Source organism: Aedes aegypti, chromosome 2, assembly GCF_002204515.2.
Source record: "Aedes aegypti strain LVP_AGWG chromosome 2, AaegL5.0 Primary Assembly, whole genome shotgun sequence".
Classification (NCBI taxonomy): Eukaryota; Metazoa; Arthropoda; class Insecta; order Diptera; family Culicidae; genus Aedes; species Aedes aegypti.
In genome coordinates this window covers 285,338,253-285,349,330 of record NC_035108.1, presented here as the reverse complement: position 1 = coordinate 285,349,330, position 11,078 = coordinate 285,338,253, and the positions used below count along the sequence as shown (strand labels likewise).

The following is an 11,078-nucleotide window of genomic DNA, read 5'->3' as shown; positions in this document are numbered from 1 at the left end:
TATCAAAAATTTAGGGTAATTTGTAGTTAGTCACAGAAAAAAATGAGAATAATCGGTTCAGAAACGGCGGAGATATAGCTCTCTGAAGTTGACCATTTTGTATGAGAAAACGGCTTTGGTGCATTGTATATGTCCGATACTGTACGTTGTTTTCAACCGTCAGCATGGATACAAATTCATCCACTACATCGAACGCTAAGGTATTTGGTGATAACTTGGATGCCTTCTCAATAACATAGACCAGTAGTTAAATTTCAGACATTTTATTCACTATTAAAATACATATGACTAGAATTGTTTCAACAAAACACGTGTATCATAACCTCTACTTACATATGAAAACATTCTCACTTTGTCCTAATAATTATTACTTATAATTACGATCAGTACAGAGAGGTAAGACAAAATAATATCTTAATATGTTTGTAAAATAAAATAGTAAGTCTTGCTACACTGGTACATTTGATTATTCTTCGATGAAACTTAATGAATGCTTCAATAAATTCCAATGGTTTAATTAGCTGTAAATGAACATACTAGAACCACTCGCTCACCATCACCCCTTCTGAAACAAATTCAACGTTGCTAACAATCCTCCTTAATTCCTTGGCTCAATTCAACAACAATTTGTCAAGTCTTAATCACCCTCACATTACACATTCTCCACCTTCCATTTTGCACAAATAGTCGGTTTGCTCCATCAGATAGTAGTGGTTCGGCTGTTGGTGTTGCAGACTACCGTTAGCGACGTTATCGATTTGATTCCAGCCTGGTTGTGGATGGGTAGACGTCGCGTAATTACCGCTACTTCCATTCCACCACCCATCAACGCCAAGTGCCGTCTGCTCTACCAGTGTGGTGGCATTCGGAACGAGGGCATCTCCGCTGGTACCTTCGTTGCCATATACATCACTCCCGTACGGTAGCATCGTTATCGGCGCCGCATTCGGTGACGCTGAATTGCTGTAATTTTCGTAGCCATACCCGTTGAGATGGTTGTTCTCGGGTGAGCCATCGCTGTCCGGGAGTTGCTGCTTACTTTGCGTCACGCAACTCGGTTGCCCAATAAAAAACGAATTGATATCGTCGCTCAAACGCAAGTTCATTTTGTTCATGTCGGGGAGGTTACAGTTGTTGTTGTTATTTGTTGCTGCGCTTACGTTATTATAATCAATTTGCGGGCTTGAGTAGTAGGAGAAGTCATCAAACACGCTAGAGCCGCTAGTGAGGCTGGCTGTGTCCGTATCGTTGCTACTCGTTTCGTATTTGATGCAGTCGAAGTATCGTACGCCATAGTTAGCGTTGCTCAGAGTATTCTTGTAGATGTTGCCACTTTCCATGTCTAGAACGGTGGGCGGTGAACTGCCGAGAGTGTGTAGGCTGGTGGTTGAGCTACTTGGATACTTGTTGATTGGTCGAATGGGTTGATCTAGCTGGAAAATCTCCTCCGGGTGGATGAAACTAGCATTATCGTAGAAGTACGTCTGATTGTACTCTTGAGTACTTTGGTGAGCAATTGAGTTGTTGCCTGGATTAGAAGTGTAGTCACATTGGTTGCTTGCCTTATAGTTTGAAGGAAATTGCAGACTATAGGCGGATCCAGGGCTTAGTCGATTCAAGTTGTTATTTTGTGGTGTCTTCCCAGCATCCAGTATTTGTTTGGTGATTTTTTTGGTTTGCTTCGAATTTGTGATCTGCAGAAACAAAAATATTTGAACAATTTATTAAACGTTCTGACACATATGGAAATATGGAAACCCACCTTGGAAACTTTTGATTGAATTGCTTTGAGTACGCGCTCACGTCGACCAATGCCCAAAATCTTTCGGGTCTCCCCGGATGACTTCGATTCCGGTCGTGGATGGTCGTGCACTCCTTTGGCTTGGAAGAATATTGCATTGGGTGTATGGCGCCAGAAATGTGTCACCGGGTAGCCACAGTGACCTCTGCAGGGTTGAATCTCCAGTATGCCCCCCACACAAAGCCGATTGGGGCAGGACTTGCCCTGTTGTTTCCTACGAGCCTTGTCACAAATGGCAGGTCTCAGGTGAATCTTGTCCCCGTTTGGAAGAGCGCATCGTGCGGAACATACCAGCACTCCGAGACAACTTTTCTTCAGGATGCTCACGTTGTGGTTATTAGTGTTTCGCATTGCCCAACCCGACGAATGACGCTTGGCCATTTCGTCCATTGAACGGTAGATGTAGCGGCAGTGCCCGTCGCTCCATTCGTTGAACTCATCCAGGTCGACTTCGCTTACGAGTGGTACGTTGGGATCGTTGATATCCCACTCGAGACCGATTCGATTGGAAGTTATGATGTTTGATTGCCTGTGAAGTAGATGGATGGACATTTTAGTCATAGTCAACATTATTAGTTATACAGTTATCTCTCCCTTACTCGATATTGAAGGGACCATCGAGTTAGGGAGGTATCGAGTTACAGAACACAAAAGCAGTTCAACTGCGTTCCAAGGGACCATCGAGTTAGCCATGAAAACCAACTTTTACTATGGTTCTCTAACTCGATATCGAGATACGGAATATCGGGTAAGGGAGAGGTAACTGTAGTTATAAATAGTTATTGTAATTTCAATGTGCATTGTAAACTACTGACGAAAGTGATGAAAGTTTTTCATCTTCTCTGAATATGATTGCTATCACGGACAACATTTAGGCTGGGTCTCTGAATCTTTGATTTTGTTGCAGAAAACGGTGTTAAGGTGGAAATGAATCGAAGCCAGGGTTCATATTTTTAGGAGCACGGATCTGGAGAACCAAGCATCCGTTTGGGCTGAAGACTTAGTCGATTGGTCACCAGCTGGTGGTGACCAATCGATTGGGTTTTCAGCTCGAACGGATGTTTGGTTCTCCAGATACGTGCTCTTGAAAATTTGAACTTTGGCTTCGATGCACCTTCACCTTAAACTTATCTCCTAAAATGGCTAAAATGGAAAGAAGGTCCTCTCTTTCTTACAAGAGTGAACCAGGTAATATAGAGAATTGTACCGTCAATCGTAGCCAGTATTTCTGAACTTGCTGGAATTGAGCAAGAGAAATTTAATTCCATTAACTCCATTAAGGGAATCAAAGTTTCTTTGGTAATCGCGAAAATGGAGTCTGTCGCGTTTTGTCGAAAACCTACAAAACCGCGAACTTTTTCTCAGGCATCTTGGAGAAAAGAGACGATAAAACAGGATAGGTCACCTTAAAAGGTGCTTTATGTGTGTCCGTAATCCTATAACTCTTCATTATTCATTTCACGGTAGCTTGATTATATCCATCACCTGATAAATTTTGATAACCTTTTTTTTTATCAACACTAACCGCGAGTAAACATATTTTCAATTTCACTATTTAGCAAAAAGAAAATCCCTGCAATGCACCTACTTCAGCTAACATGTTTGTTTCTGATTTCGATTTCTTATTTGAACATTTGCAATAAATGATTGATGTAATGCTCAAATTCTAAACTACGGCAGTAACAGTTTAGGTTGAGAATATTTTTTAAATTGTAATTAGATTACGTTATGGTGATGAATCTATTTTTTTTTTTAATTGAGATAATTGTGTGCATACAGAAAGGACCAAGGGTAAAAAAGCAATACATAACAGTACATACGTGATGTCTGTATGTAATATACTAGAACCAGCTTTTTGGACCAGCATATTTTAGCCCTACAAAACTTTAGTTTTCAATCTATCGTAATGTCACTGATTTAGGAATTAAAGATATGGATTCTTGAAAAATTTACTTTACTAATGTCGAAGGATGTTGGTAATCTGTTTATCTTAGAGATATAAACGCAGTTTGATCATGCAAACATTAAATGATTGTTATTTTTCAAGTCAGAGTGAACCAAATCACTGAACAGTGTTCTTTTGTTCAATCAAAAATCGATCTATTAGCCTTTGATTAAAAGAAAATCGATCTATAAACCTTTGATTCAAAGAAGGAAAAAACACTGATGAACACATTCAAAATAGTAATCAAATGTTATTTCGACCTAAAGAACCGTTCAACCTAACCCTAACGGCATACGGCCTAATGGCTTTCGGCCTAATCAGTAACGTAGCTAGGGGGGTGCGATGGGTGCGGTCCTCACCAGGCTCCTGGTTCTTAGGGGCCCCAGAATCATGGTGAAATGCCTCATAGAATTAAAATTTGTGTTTTTAATAATCTAAAAAAGTACGAAATTCTTTCAGGACTTCCTAGAAAGATTCCTTCAGAAATTCTCGTATCGATTTCTCCAAATATTTAACTGAGTTATGTAGAAAATATTCTTATACAAACTCTTAAACATTTAATCTCTTTTTGGTCTTATTATCCAGGCATGAGGTCACTGGAGACCCTTAGCCGAAACACTTATCAACGCTGAAGTGGTCTTATCGGCAAATTACTCTTCATTTATTGACATTACTTAATGAAAAGTTAAAACGACTTCAACTATATATGAACATAAGATTTATTATTTTCAATCACAAATCTTCGTGTTAATTGAAAGTGATCAATTGGCACACACCCTTTATTTTGAAGAGCCACCGAATTTGACTTCACACCGAACCCCAAAAATCCTAAGGCTAGGGCTTATGACCTCCACCCCAATCGTTTATCGTTTATCTTCATTCAGAATTTAAAGATCGCCTGGATGGAGCATATGAGGCTTAACACAGCTTTTTATTTACTCTTTAATGCACTGGATGGCCGATTCATGACTTACAATACAGAGTGTCCGCAAATTATCCGTACAAACTTTGAAGACATCGCAATACAAGCATAATAAATTCAATATTCTTGCATGGTTTTAAACATTGGCTTATTATATACTTATGAAGTAAGTTTGACACATTTCCGATTTCAAATAATTGCACAACCAACCCAAATGTATTGAGGTGTCTTAAAGGAAGCTGTTTTCCGAGCTTTATGACGGAAGAGAAATGTCCATACAACTCACTGGATTTGAACCGTACAATTTTCTATTTCCAGTCTAACTTGAAGCCACTAACCTGTAGATTACTTCAAATAATAATAGGACGTTTGGATTCATCTCTTTTAGGTTTGAGGGATAACACATCTCCAGTATGACTAGCGGCCCTCAGGAAAAACGTCTCCGAAAAATTTAAATTTGCCTATCTCAGTAACAAGCAATTATTATAATTTGCGATAATTTGCGGACACCCTGTAATTCTAAATCGTTTAAAGAACGATTTTCATCAATAGCATATGATTATAACGTGAAGTAAAGTATATTTGAAAAAGTTTATCTGAAAAAATATAAAACAAACTAAAAAAAAATGTCTACACTTTTGAAAAAAAGAGAGAAACGAAATTAAAAAAAAAAAACAGGAAGACAAAATATAATCAATAATGCTTAGAATGCTCAAGAACTTGCTAAGTAGTGTTAAGTTGGTGAAAGTGCAAAAAACGAGACCAATTCCCTGTCAGTTGGGTTGGATTGAAACTGGCTTGCTGGATTGCTAGCCCGGCCGTGTTACTAGTTCACAAGTTAAATTTTATTTTTTGTTTTGTCCTTACTCTACTGTTGTTAAGTTAACAAGTTAACTTTCGCGTTGTTGCGCTGTTGTACTTTGTAACTTGCTGGATCAATGATTGCCCTTGACTTATTAAACGACTTTGCCGGACAACATTTTCATAAGTGGTCAGCATTCTTTCACAATAGCGCCACCTAATGGAAAAATCTCGAATATTTTGGCAAAGACACCATTTCTCTAAATGGTCAGGCTCCTGAGATATCTGAAGAACAACATTGTCATGCTCACCAACGCTGCATGGCGGCAAAATTTTGAATTTACTGCCTCGTACAATGATAGTCCTTGAGTACTGAGCAACTTTGCCAAAAACGCCAACTTTTTAAGAGTTCAGGTTCCTGAAATATCAGCAAATCAGTTTCATGTGAACTTGCGCCGCCTGATGGTAAAAATTCCAATTTCTTGGCTCAAACAAACAGCTCTTGAGCTTTGCCGAAGACGCCATCTATCTATTCACAAAACAAAATTTGCATGCACACTAGCGCTGCCTGGTGGCGGAATACCGAAACTGAATAATCACCGCATGACAGCCCTGGATCTTCTTCTTTTTTCTGACGTTACGTCCCAACTGGGACAAAGCCTGCTTCTCAGATTAGTGTTCTTATGAGCACTTCCATAGTTATTAACTGAGAGCTTTCTTTGTCGATTGACCATTTTTGCATGTGTATATCGTGTGGCAAGTACGAAGATACTCCTATGCCCTGGGAATCGAAAAAATTTTCTTTACGAAAAGATCCTCGACCAGCGGGATTCTAACTCACGACCCTCAGCATGGTCATGCAGAATAGCTGCGCGTTTACCGCTACGGCTATCTGGGCCCCACAGCCCTAGATCTCCTTAGTAATTATGTTGAAGATGGCTTTTCTGTATTTAAAGTAGATGGCGAGGTATTTCATGTAGAACATGAAAAACCCAGAGTGTTGTACAAAGTACAAAGCGCGACTAATCGCGTTACAAAAATTTGCACGATTACCGAAACTTTAACCTCACTTTTCCCTGTAATGTTTAAATTAGGGGTCGTACCGACCTCTTTTGACGAGTACCGGTTCAACTGTACTGTCACTATCAGTACCGGTTGTACCGGTAAAATACCGGTACTGGGAGATTTTTTTTTTACAATAAATATAAAGCACGCAGTATTGGCCAAATAATTTGCAACTTTATCAAATTTGTCAATAAACACAAGGTGGCTGAACATATTATCAAACTTATTCTTCATTTTTTATGAATTATTGTCTCACAAAATATGGGTTCAAAATAGTAATGAGTAAACCATTCTAACTTTATAAATCATCAAATACTCAGTATAATTTTTGATATTCAAGTTTTGTTGGACGTGGTGGACCATATTTATTCAATTTTTTCCTTTCACCATCTACAGTTGACCGTTTCATAAGAAATTCGAAAAAGGCGCAAATATATTTTGTAATATTGCACGTAGTGTGAAGAATCGTTCAACATGAATAATATATGAACTTTGCTTATGTGATCAATCATGAAGTAGGATTGGAAAATACAGAGCAAATTCAAAGTTCAATGGTTGAAACAGTCCACATATTTATTGTGATATAATTTGAGTACCATTCCTAAAACAATTTCCATCAATCGTTTTGTCATGAGAGAGGTATCTCTAAATGCTTCATTATCCTGAAATCGTTGTTTATATTTGTGTCTGGTTGTCTAGAATGCTTGATATTCACCATCACTAGCTTCGTTTGTATTTATTCTATCAAAGAGCTTTGCCAGACTTACGTATCGCTTATTTTCTATAAAAATATAGCTGATTTTGAATATAATCATGATTCCTAAAATAGCTTGCAATTTCTATTACACAAATCGAATTATACGTGCAACAAGATACCAAATTATGAGCCTTCATATATGAATTGTGTTACAAGATTTTATTCAAGAAATAGATGGTACTACTAGTTTTCATGTCGTTAGAGACCTTGGCTGAATAACAACGGGGTAGTCCCAGTTGAGCTGTCACGTCCTATCCTAGAGGATATTAAAAGCATTCTCAATCAAGAAGACCTTCGCGACGACCGTTGGGGAATAATTTGAATTAAGTGACAGCTATTAACTAAAATTCAAACATATGGACGGCCTTGGTCCAAATGGAAGTCTTTATAGTCTTATTAGAAAACTTGAAGAAAAAGCTTATCATTTTTTATTGATATAGATATTTAACGAATGTTTTCAATTGGCAAGCGGAAATGAAGCATAGTTGTACCATTTATAAAACCAGGTCAAAAGCCTGCCAAAGCCTCTAGTCAAATCAGCTTGCGTTTCCACTATCATTACACTTCTTAAAAAGGTGTTTCGAAAATTCAATGTTTGCAAATAAGAACAGTTGGGAACGGGCCTGGTGTAGTGGTAAGAACACTTGCTCCTCACACAGAGGACATGGAATCGAATCCCATCCTCGAGATAGTGCAGGTGTTCATTTAGACAGCATTTTGGGACCAATATTGTACTATATTTTTATATCTGATCAACCTGAGTAACCCCACGAATGTAAAAAATCTTTGGACAAAGCTTGCGTGTAGTAGATTAAAAAAAAAAGAATATTTTTTCTTCATGAATTTGAGTATCCAAGAATCAAGCTAGATAAAAATTTAAATAAAACTTTAATAAAATAAAGAAATAAAATCTCTATATCCACTCATTAACAGAAAATTAATAATTTGGTTCAAAACAAGATCTTGATTTACAAATAAATTTTCATGCCGTCAGTTTTGTGTGCAACCAATAAGGGACAAGCTGTGTAAAACCAGAAAAAAAAGGTTTTATAGAGGATTCAATATATGGTTTTCAAGCTGATTTTGAAATCTGTCTCCCTAGTTTTGATTAATTTATTTTGCAATAGGGTCCTAAAATTGTTAATGAGATCTTGTTTTTATTCAATAACACGAAAGAGCATGTTCTTGCAACTATTTTCGCAATTTGTCTCGTTAAAATAGCGGCGAAATCATATTTAAACTTTGATTTTAAAAATGGGTTCAAATATGAACCTTGACACTTTTGATCATGTTTGACGTACGCTTAGTCGACAAAAACATCACAGGGGTTTTAGTTTCCACACGGGGTTGTTCCTAAACTCTAGCGTTTGACACTTAAATTGGGACAGTGCTTTAGGATCCTATTTATGAGGCTTCAAACTTAATAGCGCATTCGCCTAGAACTTTTAAATTTAGAAATTGAATAGAGTATTCAATGTTGAAAGATTAGAGAAAATTTCAATTATAATTGTCAATAATTTAAGATAATCATTGCAATCTTCTATTACCACCAGACGATGCGAATTAGGCATTATAGCAGTTGTTATACCAATAACAATTTAAGATGACATGGATTTGGTTGATACGCATTTCGTCATTTGAAAGAAAGCTCCTAAAAGATAATCAAGCGCTTTGAATGTAAAAGAATAAAAGATGCATTTTATATGTTGCTGTTTTTTCACTTGACAACAACATTATTAATATACAAATTATTTCAAGATTTTGAAAAAAAATATATATATTAACGAAACATTTTGACTACTTTTGCTAGTTAAATGCAATTTCAAAATAACGTTTTACACATCTTTTCGTAATTTATGTTAATATGCACGTAAGTTTCCAAGACCGTATTTACGGTTGGTTTGTTTTCAAAAACGTGAACGAAACCCACCCCATTGATTCAAATACTTACACTATCACCATTTTATCAGCTTTAATTGGCACAATACCAATTGGTTGATTTCCGCGATTCTCCGTTTTAATCAAACAGTTCACTATAGTGTAATTCAATTTAAATATTTAATTCGATTCCACTCTCCGGCACAACGGTATGCCTCTTTCCACTTTGTTCAATTAAATGTTTACTCAATACATAGCACAGACTAATGCCGTTCTTCAGGGTTGACAGCTCCCTATCTTCATTCCACATAAGCTCTAAATTGCTGTACTCCAGTTGTATATATTTGCTTGCCTCACTGTAATCGTTTCATCACTTCTGCTCTCCCTTGTTTTGTAAACATCAAAGTCTTTTGCAATCTCATTCTTTTTAAAACTTTGTTCTGTTCATCACTCTGTATTTTTTGTTTTATGCTGCACATATAATCCACGCAAATGGAACGCTCTATGAACACGTCCGATCTGGAAAACTGCGCAATGAATACTGATCTACAATCCTGCAAACAACTTTCAACATACTCTCACCCTCCGCTATGGAAATTCCTTTTCGACATTCTCCCGCTCATCCATGCTGGGTGAGAGAGCATAAAACATAAAATCATCACCATCATCACCATCATCGTCATCATCGTTGAGCCCGGCGTCAAGCGTGTAGCACAGTATTCGAACCCCTGCGCATGGTAATAAGCACACAAAGTGTCCGTAGACTCCACCCCCAGAAGAGCATCGACCAATCGAAGTCTCACGTTCAACGTTCCATGCTAACGTGCGATTGGAGAAGAACCATTAGTTCTCTCACTGAATTGTACCTACAAGCGAAGAAAAAGTTTCTCCACATAACAGGGGAGCGAAAATCCCCCGTTGAACAATTCAATTTACAGCAGGCCTCAAACGAGGACCCAATAATTCAATCCACCAAGATCCCTACATCCAATTCAATTTGGCTGACCTTCACGACTTGAAACGAAATTTGTCGTGGCAATCATAGTGCGGCGTTGTAAATTGTCGCGTCCCCTCTAGAGGCTCCTAATGGACCTTTCCCAATGATTGAAACCGTCTGGGTTAGTGTGGTGTGGTCAGGCCTGTGACCATCATCCCAGGAGATGACATTGATAGCCGAAACCAGCAGATTTTGATTTTCGGAATCTAGAAAAGCAGTGCGCCGACAAAGTGTCCCGATTAGATTTGCCTCTTCAAATCGAATTAAAGCAATTAGTGTAGACTTTGAAGGAGGCCGTTTGTGGCGTTTCTCTTTTTTTTATGGAGAAAGGTCGGAATTCATAGGGATCAATGCTGGTTAAGATGTATGTTGGAGTGGACACAATGTTACAATAGCTCTATTATTGAACAAATATAGTAATAATGTCTGTACAGTTGAGATTTCCCGATAAACTGCTCAATCTAGGATTTAATTGAGTTTATCGTTAATCAAGAGATTCGAGGGGGATGAAAGTATAGTAATGCTGAAGTGTACTGAACATCTCGAATTGAAAGGAATCTATTGTAAGACATAATACAAAAGATATCTTCAATAAATGACATTTAGTCATTGACATTTACTATTAGAGCAGACCCGATTCTTTTCAAAGACAAAAACTATCAATGTTCCTTTTTGATTCTCAAGTATTGATTTTTTTTTATTAAATTACTCATTTAGCAATAATTGTTTTGTTTGGTTTTATTTCTTTCTAATATCACAGCTTTCTGATATTTGACAGCTATACCGTATGGTCTAGAGCTAAGCTTATATTCAAATAGAATTTTAGAATCTTCAGTTGTAACTTTCAAAGTGCCATTTTGTGCAATATTTTTCTGTAAAAGAACTGAACTTAGAAAATTCAAATTCCTGTTT

At 37.4% G+C, this 11,078-nt stretch overlaps 1 protein-coding gene across 1 annotated transcript; it reads right to left on the bottom strand.

Moving 5' to 3' along the window:
• Nucleotides 1-282: 282 nt before the first annotated feature.
• Nucleotides 283-9,695, bottom strand: LOC5564834 (transcription factor glial cells missing). Its single transcript, XM_001649121.2, has 3 exons — nt 9,243-9,695; nt 1,763-2,330; nt 283-1,694 (listed from the first exon to the last, which is right to left on the bottom strand). The coding sequence occupies exons 1-3, from the start codon at nt 9,251-9,253 to the stop codon at nt 648-650; spliced, it is 1,626 nt and encodes a 541-aa protein (XP_001649171.2). The 5' UTR covers nt 9,254-9,695; the 3' UTR covers nt 283-647.
• Nucleotides 9,696-11,078: the final 1,383 nt, after the last annotated feature.